The sequence below is a fragment of the Falco rusticolus genome, chromosome 6 (assembly GCF_015220075.1).
Source record: "Falco rusticolus isolate bFalRus1 chromosome 6, bFalRus1.pri, whole genome shotgun sequence".
In the NCBI taxonomy this organism is placed as follows: domain Eukaryota; kingdom Metazoa; phylum Chordata; class Aves; order Falconiformes; family Falconidae; genus Falco; species Falco rusticolus.
Genome location: NC_051192.1, coordinates 71,720,710 through 71,748,170, shown reverse-complemented (window position 1 = coordinate 71,748,170; position 27,461 = coordinate 71,720,710). Strand labels below are relative to the sequence as shown.

At 39.2% G+C, this 27,461-nt stretch overlaps 1 protein-coding gene across 2 annotated transcripts in view; it reads right to left on the bottom strand.

Moving 5' to 3' along the window:
- Positions 1 to 621: 621 nt before the first annotated feature.
- Positions 622 to 27,461, bottom strand: part of AGPAT5 (1-acylglycerol-3-phosphate O-acyltransferase 5) — a 60,439-nt gene continuing 33,599 nt past the window's right edge. The window contains exons 6-8 of one of the 2 annotated variants that reach the window (XM_037391174.1): positions 21,254 to 21,415; positions 4,858 to 4,981; positions 622 to 3,189 (exon numbers count right to left, since the gene is read on the bottom strand). In XM_037391174.1, the coding sequence (XP_037247071.1) occupies positions 2,964 to 3,189; positions 4,858 to 4,981; positions 21,254 to 21,415 (512 nt within the window). In that variant the 3' untranslated portion in view covers positions 622 to 2,963. Of the gene's footprint in view, positions 3,190 to 4,857; positions 4,982 to 19,635; positions 19,844 to 21,253; positions 21,416 to 27,461 lie in introns of those variants that run through there. The other variant, XM_037391175.1, reaches the window with a different exon arrangement.

Here is a 27,461-nt window from a genome sequence, read left to right as displayed (position 1 = left end):
CACAAAAGTAAACACAAGAATAATATTGTGGAAGTAGCACATAGTGATGGTGCTGCTGACTATAAAAGCGCATAGTTCATGTACGCTAACAGAGCAGTACTTGTGTGGAGGGAAATCACTATTATCAGAGGCACCGATACAGCTGGAAAACTAAGTTGTTGAACATACAGGTCCCTCTCAGATTTAACACATCACTAAAACTTAGGTGATAATGCCTCTGGTGTTTGTTTGCAATAGCTCTTCCCATCCCCTGGCTCTGTCCACACTGTCAGAGTTGTCTGCAAGGCCTATCGCCACAGAGCCTGATTCCTGGCCAGAATTGTGGTGCTGCACATTAATGAACGTTATTAACAAGCAACAAGTGGTGCAGGTGTTCATGGGCTAAAAGCTATTGCAATCTGACCGACCTGGTGGTGTGTTGCATTGGAATAAGCACAAACCGATTCTAACACATTTTTTAGCTGCACGGAAGAAAAAGACAGTTGTTTTCATTGACTGCTTCTCAAACAAATCCTTCCATCAAGGACTTAAAACCACACTTGTAGGTTTTCTCTAAGCAGTTCCTGCTAACCAAGTTACAAACACAAAAGTGCAGAAAAAACTAAACAAGTAGACAGGACAGAAAAGTTGAATGAGCATTGGCTCTTCTTATTTTAATGAAGAAATATTTTAAGTTAATATCAGTGCATATTTAGAAATAGCATGTGATACTCCCAATGCCAAATACATCAGCAAATTACAGTTTCAAAACTTTATAAATTAATGGCAAGAAAAATAAAATAATTAAGATTAACACAGAGAATAAGGTTCAAGATAAACATCCTGTTTGTTTGTCGCACTGTGTCAATTATATTCCTGGTACTTAAACAGCAAGGTAGATCCAATATTTCATGGTAATTAGGCTCTCCAAAATAGCAGTTAAATGAATTAAGCTGTTTGCATTTATTTTTGATGTATCATTTAATGTTATTCTTAGCTGTTACAAAGAAATTTAGTCATATCAGAGTAAAATTTCATTCCATGACTGATAAATCACACTAGCACAGGAACACTGCCTTCTGGTTATACCCACTGGAAACAGTCAGCTGAGAATAGGAAGAACTACACGTGAGCACATTTGGCTGTTACATAAAATGGCTTTTTTTTTTCTGGTTTCACAGCCTCATAACAATACTGTTTTTCAACATTGTTCCCAGTCATTGTTTTTAAAATGGTTCATCAACATATCCTGAATCAATCACTGATATAAATAACTCCAGTGACAAAATCTATTATGGAAGAACACAGAACTGCAAACTGAAAGTTGTACCAAATGATTTTAAAGTGGAACTGTACTTAATCTATAAAATCCTGTTAAAAAACCCAACCAACCAACCAAAAAACATCACACAGTAAAAGCAATGTCTTTAATTAACTGGCAACAGTGGAATCTGAAAAACTGAGTTACAATTTTTAGAGACAGTTAACTCACAATGGACTCTAATGCAAGCCAAATTGTACTGAAGCTAGAGAGATGCACATTTAAAGCTTGCAAGTGTGATACAAAAATATTCTCTAGTTCTTTCATTTTGATACAGGGAGTTCAATTCCCTAATGGAAGAAGATAAAATACATCCTCTTTCCAACTCCATCGCTGTACATATATATTCCCTTGATATCAGGAAACAGCATTTCCCTAACAAAAATATCTGCCATGGGAATTGCAGACTTTCTGGTAGTAAGGATTTGTTGATTTTGCTTTTTAAAGTATGTTTTCAAGCAGGTGAAATACTGATAGGATACGCATTTCTTTCACTACTAGTCTACTGCCTAAATCATATACATCAATCCATAACTTCAATCCAACTGCAGTCTGCATTGCCTAGAACGATTTGAGAACCTAGTGTGATACTACGGCATGGAGATGACTGCCAGATTATGAAATACCAGGCTAAATCAGATTAGTAGGAAAAGGCACATGCTTCGGATTTAGCAGGAACATCTGCAGGCTCCTCGTTACCATATCCTTACACTCCTGAAGTTACAGTAATTCTGTGCATTACCCAAACAACAGAGTTTGCTTCCAGAAAATCGTGAGGTAACAGGAAACTTCTGCTTATGGCACATACACATGAAAGTCTGTGAACTCAGCTGAAACTCTCGAGGTGCTTGGGACAACGCAGACACAAGGTAGGCTACAGTCTGGTTAGGCCAGAAACAAAAACTTAACCTATCATTATACTGCACACATTCCTTTTATGCACAAATACAGGGTGCGCAAAATAAGCTGTTTGCTCAGTAAAATTTAATGTTTTGCATATGTAAAATAATCAGTTAATACTGCAATACAATGAAAAAACATGCACTAGATAAACAGAGCTTCTTCCCCATGAACAGGAGTTCTCAGGAACATTTTATTCTGCTTCAGGTAACATCTCATGATTTGCCAGCTTACAGTCCCTTTTAAAGAACACAGTATTTAGCTAAACTGAAAAGCAAAATTAAAAAACAAAAACAAAGGAAAAAAGTTTTGATTTTAGTTGCAATACAGCTGGGATAGATGCAACTGCGCTGTTGCAATGCACCAAAGAGTAATGAAAATTCAACATGAATATCAGAAGAATAAATAGATACCCTAAATTAATTTCTGTAAATACATTCAAAGGTCCACTTAAGACACCCTTATGCGTAACTCACACTTCACTGAATCTGCAGATAGAGATGGATGTTAGTTCATGGGGAAAGCAATTTATCATGTGACTCGGTTTATCCGTCATTATTTCAGCAAAAATCAGTAGCAAATTTGAAAATCTACATTTATTTTCCCCAGACCGACCACACAGAGGCTTGTCATAAAGTCTATTATTTCCAATGTTCAATCAATAAGGCTTTATTTACACTTTTTTATTATAAAGTCAGGAAAAAGTTTGGTGCAATGTGCAAGAAAAGACTGCACATTTCACTGACTGGAGACTAACATCTGCTTATGGTTTAATGCTAACCCACAGGCAGCCAATTAAAGTCCCATATATCCATGTTTTTACATAAAGTTTCCTTCCAGATTCTGTCAGAAGCATACTAGCAGTCAGGCCACCTAAAAACAGCAAAGATGGCAAAGTTTTCTTGAGGCTTAGTTTGGAATGAACACTTTTCCCAGGGAACTTATTTCTTCTTTTGGAATCCTTTGCATCATAAAACTCTATTAGTAACCTATAAGCAGACAAAAGGACATGGTCAAAGTTACACATTAGCCTACCAGTAACTACCTCTAATCACACATTGTTTAACAATTGATTTCACAATATGCAGCAGCTCATCTGTATCAAGTTTAAATTCTCAGTATGGCTTAAGAATATGATGCATTCAAAGTAACATGGCACGTCAGAGTACTCAGCCTGAACCCTTGTAAGCAATAAAAGCAGATTTTCCTTGGAGACCAATTTTAACACTGAATATAAAAGTTGAAAAGAGTCCTTTTCATTCAGCATTTAGCAGGTACCGGGCAGTATCGTAGGACAAACCAGCACACAGTTAATCACTGAACACCAAAGGAGGGAGGAAAAAGTATCTTCGTAAAACAGGCTAATAAATAACAAGGGCTCTCAAGACACTAAATATTTTGGAAGCCATAGGTGCAAGAGTAAAATGCTATGCCACTGGTTTAGTAGTAACTTTCTTCCTCCTATTTTTGAAAACCAGTAATAAATGGATTTGAAAATTTTGGGGTTTTGTTTTAAGTATCTCTAAATTCGCCTGACAGACTGCTTTGGTCCCAGGAAAGATGTTCCAGTTAACAGGAGTCTACAACGAGACAGATGATCTGGGTTCAGTTTTGCTGGTCTTCACCAGAAGACTACTTCAGGGATACTGGACAGCCTTTTACTGTATGCATCAGTTCCTTATCTATAAAATCAAATTCAGACCTTCTTCCTCTCAAAATTGAAGAAAAATTACTTAGTGATCCTAAACTTCTAAGACACTTTAGTAACAGTGCCATTTTTACAGATAGTCATGTTAAGTTTTACATGGATTTGAAGTTCACTTGACAAATTAATCTAGTTTTACTTCCATGGACTGTGAGACTGGTGGAACAATTTTAAAGCAGAACATACTTGAAGAACCAGGGAAATTTCTGTCTCACACAACGTATTCAAAGATTTGGGAATTAAACAGATTAATCTCCCTTAAACTGGACTTCAGATGTGGCAAAGCAAACCATCATCTCTCAAACAATATCTAAATCCCACATTTAGGCATGGAGTCCTTCCAGAGCACAAGGTCACCCAGGATCTGCTGCATATGCTCACTAGTGACCTTATCAGGAGATACTGGAGGGAGCCAGTCACTTCAGTTCTGCCACGATTCAAAGACAGACAGATGAAACTTTCACTTCACCTAATTTTCCCAGCGAAGGTAGGGATCTCGTGTTTTTATGCAGTCACTATCTGATGGAAGATGCATAAACAGTTTTGACAGATTAGATCAAGATCTGCCCCTTTCTAACTGTAACCTAACACTGATTACGAGGCTAGAATCAGCTTTTTGCTTTCTTGCCTACCATGGGCATATTACGTTCATGGCTGCATATGACTCAGCTACAAGAAGGTACATGGCGAGTATTCAGATGAATATGAGTCTTGCCTGGAACATGGACTCACACTTCTTCAGTGTAAGGAAGCTCTGAAACCCAAGAATCCCAACCTCTTGAACAAAAGGTTTAACCACAAGGTTATTATACAAAGCATGCACAGGACTACCAACACCACCTCTCTTCTGAGAGCCTTACAGCTTGCACTGCTGGTAACACAGAAATCACGGGTATATCTGTTAACACGAGACAGCTTCTTGAAACAGAAAATCCTGCATATTGCTACTCACTTATCCTTTATTTCAAAACGTTCATGAAGCCACCTTCTCATATACATCTGCTCTTCTGGAATGTCCTTCAGTTCAATTCGATCAATGAAAATATGAACTCTTGGGCATTCCTTGCAAAGAAACTCTAAAAGGAGAGCAAAACAACAGAACTGAGTTAGAAAAACACCGTAGGACATTTATTTGTCTAAACTACACCAGAAATCTGACCTTGTAGCTTTAAGTGCCTTGAAAATCTAACTTCAGTTCTCAAAAGCCTCCCCTCTTCATGTTCAGACCCTGAGCACTTCACTAAACCTGGAAGCCATCTGGCCTAAATACTTTTGAGATGGTGGCCCATTATCATGTACAGCATGGAAAAGCTGTCCTAAAATGCACCCTGCTAACTATAAAATGCTGTGTTTGAAAATGTTATACTTCCACCTGAGCAGCAATTTACTCATTCTGTAGCATGGGATGCAATAACTTTGATGTCATAAAGTTACCCACCCCGCAGTTTTGATTAAAGTTAGTAATCCTCTTTGCTCATCCTTTTTGAAATCTAAATTTTGTTTGCTCCTGGATGACAAAATCAGAATTACAGTGATTTCCTGAAGTATGTCAAGAAGGAAGTGGGCTTCAGTTTAAATAATAACCTATAATTAAAAAGGATAATGTTCAAAAGACTCAGAACAAAATGCTGCCTTCCATTTTGCATCCCTTCATTTTTCCTCTGTCTTACAAAGCTCGAGACAGTCCTATTGCTATCCTCTTCTCCCATTTCCTCAATTTGTCCCTAGAAAAATTTAGCGAGCAAGCCTTAATTACAAACAAAACTCCATTACTCAAATAGCCTTGTGGAATTTCTTACAACTAACAAGTGGTAAGAATACTGCTCATGGGATGAAAATCCAACCAGTGTTTGTGTATTAGTAATAATTTGTATTTATCAGTAGCAAGGGTATTGCAATAGCCATAGCATCCCTGTGAAGAGATGTACGATGTGAGGATGGAAATGCTTAGAAATTTGGACAGTCTTCATATTTTGAAAAGGGACCAGAAGTGCCTTCCTACAATACCGACAGGCAACAAATGTAACACAGACTGGGTGGTCCTTTATCTTGTTGACATTCTTTGGACAGCTGTGCAGATGTATGGAAGACTTTGACCCCTAACTGTTAGGGGTATCTTGAGGAATGACTATGTGCAACATAATTGTTGCTGCCTGTACATCTTTATTATTGTCTGCCAAAGCAGATATCCCCCTATTTGTTTTTCTGCTTTACAGGATTATTGATTGTTAAGGACTCTGCTGTAAAAGCAATCCTTATCGTATACTAGAAATTGCCTCACAGATTTTCAAAAGCCTATTCGTACAAATGTATTTGTGGGCTTGTAGAGGGGGAAGGAAGGAGACCGGCTAAAGAAATCAGCAGTGTCTTACAGCATTTTGAAGCAGAAATCTGTAAGGTGTTGTGTGCGGTTTTGTCTAGTCACCACGGGGTAAAGGGAGCAACATGGGCCACACACCACCAACTGAAGAAATGGCTGAGGGCTCTAACCAGAAACAAGTCCACCTCTTCACCACAGAGCAGCAAACACAACTGTTGCTAAAAAGTTTCTGGTACAATAATCTGCTAGCTACAGCTATTAAGGTGGCAGACAAGTTAAGTACTTGGGAGTCCAGAATGATGGTACGTATAGACATCACCTTGAGGTTTATGTGCGTGCTTTTGCTAACCACAAAGAAATCAGTGGTTCTCTCCAACCTCCCCCCTGCCCACCACCAAAGGCTAGGGGTGGGCAAGATCTTGGGAGGGGACACAGCCAGGACGGCTGACCCAAAGTGACCAAGGGGATATTCCATACCATATGATGTCTACTCAGATATAATAGCTAAGAAAAAGGGGGAGGAAGGGGGGGAGGCATTCATTGTTTATGACATTTGTCTTCCAGAACAGTGGCTACATGTACCGAAGCCCTGCTTCCCGGGAAGTGGCTGAACCTCACCTGCTGATGGGATGTACAGAATAACGTCTTTTGTTTTCCTTCACTTCCACACGCATGACTTTTGCTATTCTTTCATTAAACTGCCTTTATCTTGACCCACAAGGGGTTTTTTTTTTTCCCCATCTTACTTTCTTCCCTCCTTGTTCTGCTGAGGAGGGGAGTGGCAGAGTGGCTTGGTGGGCACCTGGCACCCAGTTCAAGTCAACCCACCACAACAGTATTTTCCAGATCTGTTTCTCTTAGGATACTATCCAGGCATATGAATGAAGGTCATCCACTATATGAGCACCTAAAAGCATACTATTAATATTTTAAAATGACAGATGTATCATCCCTGTCTTAAATGCTTATAATGTCCACTGATGTGCAAATCCTCTTTTTGAGTGCCATTACCTATGAAGTGGAACATTCTAACAATATGCAAAACTGTATCTAAAAAAACCCGTGCATGGAAGCCAGATGATAGTCTTTTTTGTACTAGACTCCTAAACAAAACATCTGTGCTATGCAAATTTAGCTAGGGCTGAAGATCTAGTTTTAAAAGATGTTAGACACATTCTGTGCATTACATAGTTTATGTTTCTTTTGCTTCACAGCACATAGGCTGTTCTGTATAGGAACAAACAACTCTTTCCTGATGTTATTTATAATCTCAGTTATAAATTATTAAGCAAAGTTACAAACCAAACAAAATTCTAAGCCAGATGAGATACCATTATTAATAGCTATATGGTATTTTTAAAACTAATGTTAAGCTGCTTAAAAAAATACTGATATTTGGTCATTTAAAGACAGCAACAGAGTAAATTATCAATAATAAGCTCTAGTTAACAAAACACAAATAAGGCATTAGTATTTGAAAATTAACACCTTCCACCACCAAAGCTGAAATGTAGCAACTCTACAAATCTTCTTAGAAAGCAAAAAATCCTCCACAAAAATTGAAGTGTTGCTGCTGGGTTTCTACCTTATGCCCAAGTTCCAAAACAAGTTGACCCTTACTACTTCCCACACTAGTCATCTCCAAAGAGTCTAAACTGAGTCCCCATATGTGAAGATCCTAAGACTTTGTTTTAACTTCCCACCTTTGTTAATCCCAATGCCCATCTCCACAGCCTTCCTCTCCCTTGCAGCTTGAGACTTAGTAGAGCCTTGCCAAAGACTGTGTAATTTGCAGCTGCTCCCCTAAAGAGGATCATGATGGATGGCTATAAACTCTTCAGAAGGGACGGGCAAGGAAGGAGAGGCGGTAGGGTCACCCTGTATGTTGGAAAGCGTTTTGATTGTCTAGAGCTTAATGGTGATGATGACAGGGTTGAGTGTTTATGGGTAAGAATTGAGGGAAGGCCAACGAGGCAGATATCATGGTGGGAGTTTGTTACAGACCACTGAACCAGGATGAAGAGGCAGACTAAATCTTCTACAAGCAGCTCGGAGAAGTCGCACAGTTGCTAGCCCTTGTTCTCAGGGGAGACTTCAACTTACCAGGTGTCAGCTGGAAATACAATACAGCAGAGAGGAAACAGTGTAGGAGGTGCCTGCTGTGTGTGGAAGAGAGCTTCCTGACACAGCTGGTGAGGGAGCCAACTGGCGAAGGCACCCTGCTGGACCCGCTGTTGGTGAACAGAGAAGGACCTGTGGGTGATGTGGTGGTTGGAGGCCATCTTGGGCAGGGGAGCCCAAGATGTTATGGAGCAGATCATCATAGGCTCCATCACAAGGCACATACAAGACAACGAGATCAGGCCCAGTCAGCACGGGTTTATGAAAGGCAGTTCCTGCTTGACTGACCTGATCTCCTTCTTTTTCAAGGTGACCCACTTAGCGGATGAGGGAAAGGCTGTGGATGTTGTCTACCTTGACTTTAGTAAAGCCTTTGAGACAGTTTCCACAGCATTCTCCTGGAGAAACTGGCTGCTCATGGCTTGGACAAGTGTACTGTTTGCTGGGTAAAAATCTGGCTGGGTGGCTGAGCCCAAAGTGTGGTGGTGAATGGAGTTACATCCACTTGGCAGATGGTCACAAGTGGTGTTCCCCAGGGCTCAGTATTGGGGCTGGTTCCGTTTAGTATCTTTATCAGTGATCTGGATGAGAGGATTAAGTGCGCCCTCAGGAATTTCGCATAAACACCAAGTTGGGTGGGAGCGTTGATCTGCCTGAGGGCAGGAAGGCTCTGCAGAGGGATCTGGACAGGCTGGATTCATGGGCGGAGGCCAGCTGTATGAGGTTCAACAAGGCTCAGTGCTGGGTCCTGCACTGGGGTCACAACAACCCCACACAGTGCTACAGGTTTGGGGAAGTGTCTGGAAAACTGCCTGGTGGAAAAAGACCTGGGGGTGGTGGTTAACAGTCGGCTGATATGAGCCAGCAGTGGCCCAGGTGGCCAAGAGGGCCAAGAGCACCCTGGCCTGTATCAGAAACAGTGTGGCCAGCAGGGCTGGGGCAGTGATCGTCCCCCTGTACTCAGCACTGGTGAGGCCGCACCTCGAATCCTGTGCTCAGTTTTGGGCCCCTCACTGCAGGAAAGACGTTGATGTGCTGGAGCGTGTCCAGAGAAGGGCAACAAAACTGGTGAAGGGTCTGGAGCACGAGTCTTATGAGGAGCGGCTGAGGGAATGGGGGCTGTTTAGTCTGGAGAGGAGGAGGCTCAGGGGAGACCTTGTCACTCTCTACAACTTCCTGAAAGGAGGCTGTAGTGAGGTGGGTGTCAGTCTCTTCTCCCAAATAACACGAAATAGGACAAAAGGAAATGGCCTCAAGTTGCACCAGGGGAGATTTAGATTGGATATTAGGAAGAATTTCTTCCCCAAAAGGGCTGTCAAGCATTGGAACAGGCTGCCCATGGAAGTGGTTGAGTTACCATCCCTGGAGGTATTTAAAAGACATGTAGATGTGGCACTTAGGGACTTCCGTGGTTTAGTAGTGGACTTGGCAGTGCTGGGTTAATGACCGGACTCTATGATCCTAAAGGTCTTTTCCAACCTAAATGATTCTATTAGTCTATGATTTCCATCCATCGAATCAAAGCCATTTTATCAAAAGCCTGGGCACTAAGGACATCTGCAGATGACTTTGTAATGTATGCAATCAAGCTACTCAGGCAATCTGACTAGTCTTTAATTATCCAATTCATGTCAGGGTTTAATGCAACTAATCCCAATTTTTTTTTCTCTAGACGGACAATGTCACTGCAATCACATAAGAACACCAGTGGGTAAGAACTATATATTGAGAGGTCGTTTTTGAGAAGAAACAGCTGGATTTTATCACCACAACCTTTAAAGGATTGTGGTGGTCCCACGACTATTAATTTCACATTAGCTTAACTCCCAGAAGACTTACGTAATTAAGCTAAGAAATAAAATCTTATTGAAGCAATTTATTATGTGCAAATTATATCCAACTTCAGGGACACTAGCCCTCAAGCCAACATCTGACAGGCTTTTCAGATCCTTAAACTTGCCAGAATTCCTTATAATTAACAGCAGGAACAAGGAGGCCTGAACTTTCCTTCAAGACAAAACTTAAGTGCAAATCACACATTATAATCAAACATTGTACCAGGGACAGCATTAGTCAATCAAGAACTGAGTACAATTTGGGTTAAATGAACACTAACAAGCTGTGTGGGAGCCAAGTGGACTGACTTTTGTGTGGGAGATAATTTCCTAATAACACTTTCTATCTGGCTAAATAACAGATGTAAGTGCAGAATGTTTATAATGCTTCTAGTGACCAACCATTGCAGAAGGAAGGAACTGAATGTAATGCAGTGGATTGAGCATTTTTTGTTCTTAAACCGTGACACTGGGGCCTTCCTTCTGTGGGACAAGATTCACACTAACACAGGACTGAAATATTCAGTGCAGAATTAGGATTAATGAACAAGGTGCAACAGCCTTCAGAAAAGGAATCTGGTCTACAGTTTTTAATTCCAAACAAATGTTTTGGGAGGGTGTTTTGCTTGCTGGGGCTTCCACAAGGTTGTACCAGTTTTCAATTTCTCACCTTCAAAAGCCAATTAATTCTGTTTTCAATTATCAGCATTACCAGGGAAAGTAAGGGAAGGAGAGAAGCTCTAAAGCACAGCCATACCTGTAACTGAGAAGGGACATACAAATGGCCTCAGACCACCTTCCTCTTAACTCTACCGCAGAAGTTCATTCCACCACTCCAAATTATTTGCCTTGCCCCTTAAGAAAGTTGTGACAGGGGCGTTACACTTAAACAGATATTCCAGTTTTCAATTACTAATGAAGTCTATTTTTATATGCACTTTAAATATGACAGCAATAAAGTAGCTCAGATTTCAACCTCCTACATCAGCTCTTTTACTGCAATGTAATTATTGCCAAAGTCCTTCAAAATTAAGGAAGGACAAACTGTAGCCTGACATAGCAGTGTCTACTTAAAGAGTCCCTGGTTCTCTCCTGTTTGTGATAAACTGAAAGTGATTATCACAGGAAACTGAAATCTGAATAACCTTTATTATTCTAAATAAGTAGCATTTCAAACATATAAGAGTATGTCTCTTCAGGAATAGAACACTGCATGTTGTGGTGCTTATAGTTTCACTGGCAAAACAGTGATAGCAAAGACATTCATTCCTCTCTGAACTGTAGATGCTTTCTCCACCCTTTTAAAATGTCCATTTTTCTGGACTTAAGTGTGCAGCTACCGAAGCAGCTGGTAAACTATCCCCCCCTCAAAGAAAGAAATCCCATCTCTCCACTTTCATTTACTTGGTACACCAAAGTAACAACCCATTGGCAAAACAAACTAATTTAAGTGCTGTGTTGTTTCTCTGCCTGAGACCTTCCGTCACCTCAAGTTGAGCTGACAGGAAACTATTTCACGGCTTGCTCTAACAAAACAGAGCAGTGCTACAGCAAAGCAGAACTAGATGGGAAAGCAAACATCCAGGGTACAGCACAGGTTGTTTAGATGGATTAACCTGGGGAGCAGCGGAGGAGTGGGCAGCACTAGCACCTGCTGGTACTGCTGATGTAGGGAAGCGTGGAGGGGATGTTGTGCAGGCTACGTGGAAGCTTGCCTGGGACCTGAGGAACAGCATTTTCAGAAATACTGCTAATCCCCTGTGCAAGGCCTGAGAGGCACACTGAGACCAGAGCCTCTATGCATGCACGAGGGGCACAGCGTATGGAGTAAGCACCTCAGGAGCTGGGGGACATTCTGAGATGAGAAATGGGATGCACCTGAATCATTATTAAACCAGGGTGCTGGCAATGAAAACTAAAAAAAGTTAGGGCACATTTCAACTAGCAGCTGGGGAAAGCTGGAGGTCAGGAAAAGCAATCTGTTCAGAGGGACGTAACCTATGAGGTGGATGTGGCTAAAATTCAATGTGAGGGCAAAACTCAGAAGCGCCTCTGTACCAGCATAAGAAGCCTAACCATGAAGACAGAAGAAAAATAATTATTGGCACCAAGAGATTACCCCTGTAAGGCAGGTATCCCAGTGGTCTTGAAGTATCATGCAATGTCATCAGGCTACCACGTTTATAGGAATGGCAGAATAGGATGTACAGGTGAGGGAATGGCAGAGTGTGTGAAGGGTTATATAAAGTGTAATAGCCTTATATAATAATGAGACAGAAGCACAATGAAATCCTTGTGGACAGAAATCCCAGTGGATGGAAATCCCAGGCCCTAATAAAACATATCTTAGACAGATTTTTAAATTACTTCTTGATAAGTGTGATAACAGTGACCAGAAATTGTCAAGCCAGACTGAGAGCTGCAAGTTCAGGACTGACAGCAAGAGCGTGTAATTCCAGCTACCTTTTATCAAACTGCATCAATACTTCATCAGGATGAGGCATATGCAGTGGGGTGGGGTGGGGTGTGTGGGACACAGACACCAAACCAACCCAAACCAAAACCAACTAACCGAATGAAAAAACCAGAAAGAAAAAAAAAAAAAAGACAAAAAAAGAGGACATTGTTTCCTGGAACAACTAGCAGCAAAACCCACAAGAAAAGATACATTCCCGATGTGGTCTTCAGTGGTGCACAGTGTTAGTGAGAACTGCACTGGAACCACCGTACAATTAATTAAGCAATGTAGAGAAAGAGACCCAATGAATCCAGTGCACAAACACAGAATTAAAGAACTATGTAATAAGGGAGGGAGGGAAAGAAAAAAACCCAAAGTGCAGAAACAGTGCAAAAGGAGGCAGCCTAGAGGCTGTGAAAAAAAGACCCCCTAAATACCAGGAAAACTCTTATTAGAAACCCACATAAAAGATGTATAATACTGCAAAAGAAGTAGTCTGGGTGGATCTGAAACCCATCTGTATGGCTTAAAGAGAAAATTAAGGAGGCTACCACTATACTCCTACCTTCTCTTTGAGGAATGGAAATCTCGTCCAAACAAAGGAAAAGCCACAAAACCACTCATACCAAATATAAACATAAAATTAAGAGGAATAAAAAGGACTTGAAAAATGCAAAGGATGCACTTACCATTTTAACTTTTCTGAATAAATTAAAAGCAGTAAACCAGGTAAGGCACTGGTGGAACTGCTGGATGACAAAGGTGTGAAGAGCAGCACTCATGGTAAAGTATAAGCCAATGCAAGAGAAGCTCAAAAATTCATTTGTATTATTTTTTCTTGCTGAAAATGTTTGATTCCTACACCCATTGCATTCTTTGTACCAGATCCCTCAAAGGAAGTAGATCAATAAGTAAACAGACAGCAAGTATTAGACTAAATAAACAAGTTAGATGTCAGGAAGTCACCAAGTCCAGACAGCAATCATTCAAAAGCTCTCAAATGTGGAATTTAAAAACAAAGATGTGTAACCTATCATCACAAACACCCACTGTCCCATAAAAATGGAACCCTTCTACAAACGAGGGCTTTAGAGATGATGCTAGGAAATACAAACCAAAGAGTCTTACCACCCTGGGTAAGATAGCAGGGTCTATAATAACATCACTACACGCAGAGATAATCACAGTCTGTCGGCAAAAAGTTGGCATGGATTCTGTAAAGGGAAATTCTGTCTCACCCATTTGATGGATTTCTACAACAGCGTCAAGGAGCAGGCGGATAAAGGGAATTCACTGGACATGACATATTTAAATTTCCATAAAGTCTCTGAGAGGGTTCCACATTGAAGGCTATTAAAGAAATTAAGCTGCCATGGGATTAGAGGAAATGATGCTTTATAGACTGAAAGCTGCTTAAAGGAGAGGAAGCAAATGGAAGGACTTAATGGTCACTTTTCAGGATGGAAAAAACCCAGCAAATGATGTCCTCCAGGGACTGATGCGAGGACTGGTTTTATTCTGTGTCATGACCAACGAGCTGAAGAAGAGAGCAAACAGTGAAAAACAGTTTTTCACATCTTTTTCAGGACCTCAAGCTCTTCTGGGTAGTCAAATGCTGGCTGAACTCCAAAAGGACCTCAAAGCTGAACAAACTGGGTGAAAATGTGGCAGCCAAGCTTCAGCATAAACAAACACGGGGAAAAAAAACCTGAAAACCTAATCACATGACGCTTAACTTGGAACTGGTGCTTACAGTTTGGGAGTTGCGGCCCTTCTCTGAAACCATCCTCTCAACTGTGCAGCAGCAGCCCAAATCACCCCAGATAGTGGGTGGCATCAGCAAGGACACTGAGAACAGGGCAAGTGAGTCACTTTGTAGATAGATAGAAAGATTGTGAACCCACATTTTAAATACCATGTGCAGTTCTGGTCCCTGTATCCGCAGGAGGCTGTACTGGACTCAGAGAAAGCCAAAGAAAAGGCCAACTAAAACATTTAAGGAGAAAAAGCACTTGCATTACAAACAAGGAGAGAGATTAAAAAGCCAGAATTCTCAGTTTGGAGAAGGGAAGCAGAGGGAATGATATGACATCTTAAAAAATAATATTAAAAAATCCTGAAGATGACAGGTAAGAATTAATCCTGCAAATTCGAGGGTAAATAATCACATTTCTGTACCTTCCAAAAGATGCCCAGATCTAAAGACTCTCTTAAAATTATTATCAGAAAATAGTACATATGGGTTTTTTATACCAGTATTAGCACTGGAGAACAGCAGAGTGTCATTGTAAGATGTTGCTGAAACTAGATGGTATTTGATGAAGACCCATAGCACTTGCACTGAAACAATCTTCAAGTGGCTTTAATCTGTTATTCTAACACATGCATTCTGGCCTTTGTACTGCTCTGTAAGAATTTGTAAATATTGTATGTGGGCCAAGTTAGCAGGAGGTTTCCTACAAAAGCATAATGGTTTTGATCAATAGGCTGCCAGCAACAGAACCTTGATCAGGTTAGGTCTGTGGATTACATCTAAAGGGTACCCCACTGCTGGTAACTGGAAAGGAGCAAATTTAGATAATCTGTGCCTGTCTTGGAACATTTTTAAAGTTTCAGAAGTGGAAAAAAGAAGTTGAACTTACAATTAAAAAAAAAAAAGGGGGGGCAAGAAAAAATACGAGGATTGGACTAGTTCAAAACAATGCTCCAGCAAATAAACAGGATCTGTTCGGAACTACGCCAGCACTGCTAGTATTGATGTTTTTGCCTTTCCTTCAGCCAGTCTGTTTTGATAAATACAGAACAGAGTAGAAGAAACAGACTCTGATCAACAAAAAGCACAAAAATAAACACAGGCTCTCTAAGCAGAAACGTATTTCTGGCCAAACCTGATAGTGTGAAGAAATTAAAGTTGTTATTGTTATCCTCAGGGTTTAGATACACTTTTGAGTAAAGATCAGGAGCTCCTCGAGCTGTTGTACATAAATGCTGCCTAGGGAGCTGAATGCTTCTTATGTGCATGAGGCCCAGTGTGCAGGGTAATTTTATGAATCTCCAGTGTAAATACTTCCAAAATCCTCTTTGTGTAGCAGAGGTTTTTGATGACCATGTGCTTTCTGATCACTAATTCCCAAAGGGAAGCTACAGATATCTACCTTCAGTAGGAGCTGCTTGAGAGTAACAGAGATACACAACATCCTAGTTTACAGAGGCACACACACTCTAGGCTCAAAGGGATGGTGTAGGGGGTTATTACTCCCATTGGGGGGTGTTAATAACACTCAGATGCAGCACCCACAGGTGTTTGTGATGTGGGAAAAGGAAGAATCATTTGTGCTTGCCTTATTCTTACACTGCTCCTTAGGCAGTTTTTTGACTGTTGGTGGAGGCATAAAACTGGGCTACAGAGACTCCGAATACAGTCATCTTTACGGCCTTGTTCTGAGATATGTAAAGAAACAGAGGTGCCACTCATACTCAGACTGATACTCATTTCTCTGATTTTTTTGGAGTCCTGTGAAGAACTACAGCAAGACCCGCGTACGTTCCCATAACCTGATGCTGCTCTTCAGTGAAACATCATTATTTTTGAGAAGTAAAATGTTTATTTGTTACAGTACGAAAATACTTTGTGTTTACCCAGACGGTCCTTATCTGCAGAATATTGATGCATATGTCCACATCTGTGTTCAAAGTGCCATTTCAAATAAGCCATCCACAAATTAACAGATAGGCTTTCATCTTATCCAAACTATTTTTACTAGGAAATTACAGGGGCTCTAAAATGACAGATCTAGTCCTACGGAGGACAAGTTAAAATGCATTCAGTTTAAAACGGAATGATAGTTTATTTACTTTGTGGTACTTGGTGAAATCACGTTATCAAAAAAGTTGTATTTTAATATTTTACACAAAATAAAACCAGGGTTTTCCTTTAAAGGAAAAATGAATGATAGAATATCACAGAACTATGTTGTCAACTAGTACTGTTACCAAAATTCCTCCAAGTATTTAAATGGAAATTTACATTTTGAAATACGAAAGGTAGTTACCTAAATATTGCTTGAACAGATGCGGAATTACAAGTTCTTGATATGAGATCTACTATACATGTTAAAATGCAAATTTCACCAGTGCTGACATCCAGCCTCAGTTCTAATCTACACCCTTTCTTCAGTTGCTCTAAAATAATTGCCATTTCCATATTCTTTCATGCAGTAAGAACACAACAGCTAGCAGAGATCTGAACAGATTATTAGTCATTTCATCACTGTAAATCTTACTTTGGACAGTTTTACATTCCTGTTACTGTATATCAGTTTATTATCAACATATCTGTAACCATCTACTTCTTATCATTCTTTGGACCTTGAAAGACAATGGATGTGATCAAATCTGGGCCACGGCCTAGACAAAGACTGGTTTCTATTGCTCCAGTTTCTTTTCCATTGTCCTGTACTTCACTGTCTAACTGGGTCCTAACAAAAATGCAAGCATTTGGAAAAGTGTAATTTCCCCTAGGGAAGTTAGGCTAGTCTGACCTCCTCAAATTGTACTGATCAAAGTGATGTACAGATTTTCAGAAATGTACACAATACACACGCTTTCAAAGTGTTTGCTCTGGAAATTATATACAGCAGAGTCAATAATTCTCAGGAATTCTTCTGACTTCTTTAAGACAGAGTCTACATGTACTTGCTATTTTTATTCAGTGTTTACCATTGTCACATGCTGCTATTTCACACAGTCTTTCATCTACAACAGCCAGATGAATACCATCTGGTTATGTTAAAGCCTTCAGGCAGAATAATAAAGATGCAGATGTACATAATGCTCTTTCAGGTGCAAGAATGACAACGGTTCCCATGTCCCACGAGACCTGCCTCCTAACACCAGGCAAAGCTGGATGGAACACTTAGGACATTCATTCAGAAGGGGGAACACTAGGTTGTAATTTTTTTTTCCCCAAGCTTATTTCTACTGTTTACTTAATGACAGGGTAGTAAATATCAACAAATCCAGCACAAGAGTTCCCCCCCCACCCCTTTTCCCTTCTAAATAGTTTTTCCAGAATTCAGCACCTGAGATGCACTTCAGCTATGCCCATATGTCTATTTACAACTTTTCCTAATGACCACAAATAAATACTGTCTAGCAGGATGGTCCTCCCTAAGCAGGACCATCACGTTCTTTCATTAATGATCTGGACAAACCATCTTCAGTAGTGATAGAGGAGAAATCTGTGGGAAATCGCTGTTCTTTGGAAAGACTACCATGTGCAGGATAAGCTTTCATTGGAAATGTACCAAGATCCAAACTTCTTGGAATCAAAAGGAAAAAATAACAAATAAATGGCAGGAAAAAAAATTCATCCATTGGTCACAACTGAACGTGAAGCAATAGCAAAAAGCAACATCCCTGTCTAAAGCTAATCTTAGTAGTCCCTGTCTGAGACTAATGAAATTGACGCCTTCTAAACCAAACAACTTGCAGCTGGAAAGTGCCAACAAAACATTAAAATGCATAAATACTGACAAAAAGTTCAACACATTTGAAAGGATATACTATAGTAATTTGCCTGCTCTAAAAAGGTACTGTTACCAGGTGTGCCTAGCATTCACCGTTCTTCTCAAAGCACTAATGCAGAAAAGATGGTGAATATCCCTTTTCCATTGGCTAGTATACTATGTTGTGATTTAATCCTGTTAAGCAAGTCAACATTGTGATATTTAAGCTTGCTGGAATGAAAAAAAATTAAAAACCTGATTTTGCTAAGAAAGTCTATTTACACTAAGAGTTTCATATTACAAAATTTAAAATGCAATTCATTTTTTCTTCAGACTTTTTACACATTTACAGTTTACTAACATAATTTCTCGGATAAAGCATGGTAGTACAATTCACAGTCACTAAAATTTCTGTTTAACCTGCTCTGTTTACTGCTGGAGACAGCAGCCAAGAGCTGACCAGATCCCTGGGTAAGTATGTTTTTTTCCAGAAGTGGTAGAGGCTCTTCTGAGGAATTGAGATTTATAGAACTGAAAGTAAGATGCATTTCAAGAAACACATTATATCTGTGTGGAATTCAGATTTCATTCACATGGGAAATGTCATACTATGGGAAATACAGTCCTCAAGTAAAGTTGTGTTTATCAGAAGTTTGTTTTCCATGCAATAAATTTCAATCAGAGTTGCTAGATTGAAAAAGACACGTCAACCTTATCTTTTAAAAATTACCAGGATCACACTGCCATTTTATTCCGATGAGAATGAAACCCAAAATTCTCATTCAGCATTGGCACAAATATGAAATGTTCATATGAAATGCACACATGAAAATGGCATTTTATAACTCATTTTAGTATGGTAAAAGAGCAATAATGCTAAAAAATGTCAGATCCAAAACAACATGTAATTCAATTCTTGTTATATTATATCCCTGGACAGACCAATTGTTGGACTTCTGCATAACAAATGGTGAAATGATCTTGATCTCTTAGAACAGAAATGTTTTTCTTCCACTTTATGACTGGAGGGCCTAAAAGAATGACAGCTATGTTCCACACTGGCATTTATAAAGTGTCCTTAATCTACATAATTTATATTATATGGAATACACGTGACTGCCACACTAGCATAGATATCCTACATGGATATTTCATCTACCTATTCTGTAATGGGTAACAACTGGTTGGCTGCACTTCATTCTATGTTACTGAACTTATTTTTACCCAAGGCTGAAACAGTGATTACCCCAGCCCTAATAGTAAGGGTGGCTGAAAGATACGCCTGGGCTGCCCCGCCGTGAGTCTCCAAAGGCTGGATGTGGGGTAGCCACCCCAAACCGCCTGATTAACACTTGACACTGGATGCAAGAAATAGCCAACAAGGAAATGAAATTTGTTAGTTCCCTTTCTGTAATGATATCATGCTTCATGCAAACTGGAAGGTTCAAGAGGTGAAGAGGTCTTATAAGGAATTTGAACATTTGCCATCTTATCATTAGGTAATGACATTTTAATAGTTTAATTAACCATCAGGCAGTGAAAATTCCAGCATGAAAATGGTTGAAACTGCCTAGTAATTAAGTCAGGAAACAAGATATGCTGCAGGGAAGGGGAAATGGTCCTATTTGTTTTGAAGGGGGTCTTCAGAAGGGTTGAGTAACAGGACAAGAAGGAGGCTGCCCAGTCTTCAAGTAAGTCTGTAAGAGGGTCATAAGGTATTTTAAAAAAATAAAATTAAAGATTTAAATAATAAAATCTGTAAAATCAGGTTAAAAAGAAAATTATAAATAAAAAATGTTAAATCATGAAAAGCACTTTTGAAATTTAGCCATAAAAAAAATTCCTGTTGGGAACAAAACGTACATAAAATAAAACCATCCTAAGACCTTACGGTACAACACAAATGTTAAGTCAATACACAGTGTTGTTGCTCACCTATCCAAAAGAATTTTAAACAGGGTGAAAATATAAACCCACACAATTCCAGAACTTCTAAACAAGTAGCAGCTGGAAGGAGTTCATGTGAACTTTACACCATCTCAAAGAGTTACATCTGCTAACGAAGTGACATGGAAACAGCCACTCTACAAACTATTTCTAGCAGCAGAAGGAACAAGTCCCACTGACACCAGGCCAGAAAAGGAGCGGTAAGATAGCTAAGAAATTCCCTGCAGGTCCCTCAGCCAACACTGATCCCAAAAGTTTGAACAGCTCTGCGGAACTACGGTGGCATTTTTTCCCTGCTCTGTATCAGTAATGCAAAAGACTCAAAAGTGCCACTTTGAGCCAACTAGCAACAGACAGTTGTGCACAGATATGGCTGAATAACACATCAACTACAACCGGAAAAAAGATGTCTGGCTCTCCAGTGACAATGCAGGTAAATGAATTACTATAAATAAATAAATAAGTAACTCCACCACCGAGCGTAATCAAAAACCAGCAAACCCTGAAGCTCTCTGTCCCAGAGTTTTCCCCAACAGAACCCCCCCGAACTTATTTTCTGGTTACATTACTTGGGGAACATACCACTGACTGACCCCATTCTCTTAAGGTGCTATAGGTGTTTTAAAATACTACACCAAGTGAAGCCCACTTGCACAAAATGCTGTTAAGCATTTGTAAGGTTACTGGGTATGTGTAGTAATTTTGAAAATTGCCAGTAAAAAACTATTACTACGTATTTTCCTTTTAAAATACATGCATTTCATCAATTAGATCACATGTACACATATGTAGCACAGAAGAGGGAAAGAGACAGAGGGAGAATTTACAAGGATGCCAAATCCCAGTGCTAGAAAAAAACATGAAAGTAAATGGCACCTGCTGCCTATGGCCCCAAGTTCTTTTTAACTGCAAAGAGCACCTGTATGCAGAATTTGAGTACAGAATATTCTCTGCAAGGAACAGGGAAGGGAAGGAGATGGCAGGAATGTCATAGGTAACTATTGTAAAGCCTAGACACTGGTGAACAATGCCCTTCCAAGGTATCACAAGATGACTGAAGCACTGTGGAGATTATCTCCAGGGCATTACAAAGCAACCGAAGTTGGTTCTGTATATTAACAAGCATATGGCTGTAGCATATCTCACATACATCAACTCACCTGTCATAGATGGTGCCAGTTTTCTTTGCCCTTTGTGGTCCACAGTACCTTCATAAGCTACAGTCACATCATACACTGCATCCAGATAGTCTTTCATTGTGTCAATGGCTACATGAGTAGCCTTCACGCGTGGTGTTAGCACATGCTTTAATATAGCAAGTCCTAGAGGGGAGGGGAAAAAAAAAATAAATTACAGTGCTTGAAAGTAAACCAGACCACATTCACAAAAGGAATATCATGGCAAGGAACTTTAGCACACCTGTTCAAAATCACAAAGGGTTTATTTTTAATCTCAGTTCTCGTTGAGAGGGAGCATGTGTACGTATGCACATTGCATATGCTCTACTGAGCACATGTAGAGGATGAAACAGAAATACTAAACAGTATTAATGACAAAAAAGCTGCTCAACAAGAGCCCTTTTTATAGCTCCTGCTCTAGAAGCAGTGATGATTTTAATGTGGCTCAGAAGCCTGGCATTTTACTTCCAAAGGACAAACTAATTTTGTCTGAATACTGAATCCTAATACTGCCCCACGGTAACAAAAAACTGGTTGTCTTAAACTACACATACTTAAATAGGATGCTGTATTTCTCCAAAGCTACCATGCTGTTAGAAGTTCCAGTATTTTATTATTTCCTACCACTGATTCTAGCTTTCTCTGCTTTTGCTTCCTTCTAATGGCACATTCTGGGATGTTAGATATGGTAACTCTCACGGTCCTCACTTCAGGGAAGGATGGGGGAAAGCAGTTAGACTCAAGACAGCTTCAGCTCACTGCAATGACTTGCTGCTACAGAAAACAGGACATTCCACTTTATCCTCACAGTTGTTTCCCCTTACTGCTTTCTTCTGTAGGCTTTTTCCTGCTAACTTTGTAGCGCCCTGGCACCCCTCCCCCGCCAGCTGATTCATCTCACCATCCCAGCAGAAAACTAAGCAGGGAGGGGGAAAATACAGCACCAAGCTCTGGCAGCAAGGAGGAAGTCCCCATTGCCCTGCAAACAAGCTTTTACAACTGGCTCGGCTACTAAAAAATCCATAGTCACAGAAATTAACCGTTGTCTTTAACCATCCAGGCCAAGACACAGAGACTGATATGTCAAGGACAGAAGTAGGTCAGGTTGAACAGCACTCCGCAACTCCTAACAACTGCGTTTCATATCCATGTGTGCTTCTGCTGACCACTTCCACCTTCCACAAATACACTGGGTTCAAGGGTATAAACTTTATTCTGTAATTCTAGAATATATTCTAGAATTCTAATACACAATGACTTTCAATATGAAAACAAATAAACAAAAAAAACCCCTAAACTTTTTCACGATCTGAACAGAGCTCTTCCACACTTACTTGAAAGTGCTTCTAGGAAAAAAAAACCATATTAAATATTTTTTTTTTTGCCTTAAGATGTGTGACTTTCTCAAAGAGAAGTATCAGAATAAAACTGCAATTCCTTTCTAGCCTTATTTTTCGTTGGCTTACGCTTCAGTCCATTTTTAAAGAACCATCCATTGGTGCTACTGGTTCCTGATATATGAAGCAGAATTTTTTCTAAACCAATGTATTGTGTATTGCTTTTGATATCTTTCTGCTTGCCAAATCAATTCAAAAGATATTGTATTATGTCACAATTTTGTGCTGAACTTCTCTCCCTCATTGGGCACAGGATACTTTGATCTGAAGTTATGAAACTATCTACTGAACACTGAGAGATAATGCTAGTTTCTAAACTGCTCTAACAGTCTTAGAGTTGAAAATTTCAGTATAAATAATTATCTTGATTTCTTAACATTTGCTAAGTATCTCCTTGTCTGAACACAGAGATAAAAGGTTATTTCCTAGCACTCCTTCTGAAGCCACTGTTCTAAGCCTTACCAGCAAAAGCGGTAACTGTCTATGTGAAACGTTATATGGATCGTGTAAATATTTTGAAGCATAACATGGTGGTAGTGTTTTCTTAGCTTGTGAACTATTACATCAAACAGATAATTATGTTATGTTTCCAAATGTTTACTCTGAAGCACTGAATATTCTAGTGTTGTGTTAGCAACAACATTAGTGTGGACATTACGCTCAACACAACTCTTGTTGAGCCGAATTTCCAAGCATATTCTGAAAACACTATCATTCCTTTCCTGCCCAACTTGTCTTCACCCTAACCAAACTATCACTGTGGGGAAGAAAAAGGGAAAACAGGTTTCATCAGGGAAAAATGAATCCTCCAGACAAATTAATTTAGTTATCTAAGACTATTCAGTGCTGAGTTTTGTGAATGCGTGGCCAATTTTGGTGATGAAGATGGTCAGTGACAACCTGTGAAGTGCAAATGTAGAATAAACCCCTCTTACTCCACATGCTATCAGTGAACTCTTGAAGGTTTCAGTACAAAATGAGTATGCATCTAATTAAATAAATTTAAAAGTCCATAATCCATTATTCAGAAACGCTCCAGTGCATGACAAACAAGCAGCAACACCAGGAGTTCAGCACATCCTTTTAAAGAATCTGTTTTATAAAAACATTAACCACACATTCTTGCAATTACTTGATGATCTCTGCTAAAATCAACAGAACAGAATTTAAACCCAAGTAGTTACAGTATAGTTACCTTGGCAAGCTGCCTGCATCCAATTCACAAAACACACTGCTTAAACTGTTTTTAATGTTGTGCAATACTAGGTTAGGACTCTCTGTCAAAGTATTTAAGGTCATGAGATTTTATTTTAAATGCCAAAGAAAATGAACTAGATGTCTAATAATGTAATAATCTACCTTAAAATGCTATAGCTTTTCTCTTCTACGTTAGCTAACTTTTAAATGATAAACAGACATTAAAAAAAATATGAAAATAATGTGAAAATCTTAAATACAGTGAGCAATGACACTTCAAATATCATCAATTTACTAGACTACTGTAAGATGATGAATTACTTCAGAAAGTCTGCAAGAAAACTAAACTGAATGAAGGTTTTAGCTTAAGAGTGCAAAGGCCTCAGTCATTAACGTCTATAAGAATTTAATTTTTTATCTAAACGCAAAAGAACAAAAAACACCGAACAAAACATCATTTATCTAACCTCTCAGGGTGAAGTTACATATATAATAGCTGAGTACAACCCTATGGAGAAGACTGCCTTTCCTCTTCCCTTCATCCAGGCCAAAAGCCCGCAGAGCTGTTCAGTGCAGGCAGGCCATCCACATTTTCAGACTTGGTCTGCATTAGTTATATTTTCACCCCTGACATGCACACACCACATTTTTAAATGAAAACAATGAAAAAAACCAGCTCTGAATTAAGAATACCCTCTGCATATTACATTAGCATTACCACATTTCATCAACAAAAGTTATGTGCTCACTGAAAGTGAATGTCAGAATTAGTTTGAGTTTTTCCCCACCTATAAAAACACGCAACTTGACAGTAATACAAAAACTGAAAGCAGGGTGAAAACAATTAATTTATTTTGATAACAATTAGATCTTTCTTTCCTTCCTTTTCCTTTTGTGTGTGTGTATGTTCATTAGTGATATTAGACTGAAAGCTTTGCAGCTATCTGGTGTGTCCCAAGCACTCGCCCAACACTGAGGTCCCACCAGCCTTCTGGAATGCCCCCAGTGATCGAAGCCTTACTTATTGAAACAGAGTCCAGACTTAAAAAAATTACATACGGTGGGCAGGCTCATCCATTTGTGTGCTAGTATCCATTGACTTACATATGAAGGACTCAGCTGATGACAGTATTAAAAAATCGCATGCTCTTGTAAAAAAGTGTTTTCTGTTAGTGTGAACTGAAGCACAAGAATTACAGGTAATCCTCTCAAAAAGAGTATGACCATTCCATAGCAAAACACGTGAAACACCACACTTTGGTACACTTACTGCTGTGACAGGTATCTACAGAAACACAAGGTAGCTTCTTGCTTTCCTCAACTTAATTTCCTAAGGATGACTTTTAACAACAGAAATCCTTTCTTCATCCTAATGGATGGTACACCCCTCCAACGTTACTTAAGGTCCATATCCCACCCTTTTTAAAGATTATATTCTCCTTTCCACATCTCACTGTGCACTTTTACATCAAGCTTGCCTACGTGAAAGTGTGTGGAAAAAATATCACCAAAAGCTATTTTCTTTAGAGACAGTCCCAAATAACATCTATGGATACTGAATACTTCAGATTGCTTTAAAATACAATCTAAAACCAATGCCAAGATCTAGAAGGGAAACATTTTCAATTAGCTCAGTTGAAATACCTCTTTTTTACATAACCTGTAAAAGCAATTTTGAGATAAGCATATCCTGCATGTACAAACATCTTAGCAGAAAGCACAATACTAGTCAAGATAAACTTCGCATTAAAAACCATTTACATTTGCAACCTTTCTGCATAAAAACAAGGGAGATAATAAATGAATACCCAAAATGTTTGCTTGATTAAGTGACCTCAGTTAGAAATCAAGCATCTCCATAAATACCTTTCATCAGGAAAACTGTTTTGTCTTTATTCAGCAAAAGCAAGCCAAGTTATATTTAACAAGCTTCTTACCCCTTTCTCTTTGACTTTTCAGATTTAGTTACATTAGGAGGAGGACGACTTTGGATTACTCCTGTTTATTTTTTCAGATATTTAAAATGCCATTTCTTAACATTTGGATAAAATACCTGATCTATAAACCTAAGAAATTTGGGTTGTTTGGAACTTTATAGAGGTCTAACTACTAGAAAATAGTCAGGAATCTATACATGCATATGTTGGGAACATATAAATGGAACAAATTTTATACCAGAAGCTGGTACAAAAAAAAAAAAAATCATGTATTTTGTGGGTTTTATAGAAATGTTGTTCTATAGTCCAGTACCATTAAAAAGGCCCAGTCTTGCAAGACTTTAACAGTTTGAAATAAATATCTAAAATAAAAAATGCCACTTCTAACATGAAAAGATTAGAGTTAAATCCCTATGAAAATATTAGTGCCACCTAAGTAATATAATTCCCTGGACTCATCAACTCAAGCCCACTAACTAGCTGGAAAGAATTGCTGCACTTTTAAGATGCCTAAACTCATAGACTGGAGCTGAAAAAGGGCCACCAATACGTAAATCACCTGAATGACTGCATCAGATTTTGAAGATTGGCTGACTACTCTTATACAATGGGAAACTAAAGCAAACCCTGAGCTAAGAGTTACTGACATAAATATTGGAATTTGGAAGGCAAAAGCTCAGGAGACAAGGAGCAAAACACATGCCGCGACATTCTTAGTTCTTCAACAGAGCAGAGGAAGAAATATTTGATTATGAGGATCTTACAAAATGTCCCATTAGAAATACCAGTCACCAACCATACTGAAACACGGAGAGAGCGCCCGTCCTGGTAACAATTGCTGGAATCATCTCACACACCAGCTATTTCCCATCAGGTGAGGACCACTGGGTGTATCAGGTTCAAATCCAGATGGCACATATCCCCATCAGCTTGGAAGTGGGGGCTTTCATTTGCCTCCGGGAGAAAAGAGAAAACCTGGAGGCACATCTTCATTTGATATTCTGGCAACACTGCTTACATGGCTTACTGTGACTGTGAAACCCCTGCAAATATTGCTATTTTGGCCAACAAAGATAAATACCGGATTAATTTTCTCAACCCCACAGGATTTAACTTCTATGAATAACTCCTGCATTAATCCTACCACAAATAATCAAACAACTTAGTTTTAGAGACGTAATTTTTGCTTTTGGTTTTAAACTTTAGGAAGTGCATTTTTCCTTCCCCAAGGCAATCAAACAAATGTTTTTTGAGTTTAAAATGCTCCCTCCTCTATCCTGGGTTAGAAGCTGATCTGACTGGAATTTTCTGCCACTTGTAAAATGTGTAGAATAAGTAATCTTCAGTTTCTGAGGGTACTAGCATTACCCTTAGATGACAACATTCTCAATTCATCACCATAAAACTAGTATTCCTGAAAGTAAGCAACTTTCTGCATCTCATTGAATGAAACTTTGGACAGAACTCACAACAGAGTTCAAATTGATTAGAATAGAGTGTCAAATCTATCAGTGCTGAAGGCTGATCCGCGTGTCTCAGTCTCCAGCATGAAAACCACGAATATTAATGCCCTAATTTTATCAGTTTTACCTCTAGATGTTTTTGGCATTCTTTGGTTTTAATAAACAAAAAGCTGGCAGCACATTAAACTTAAACTTG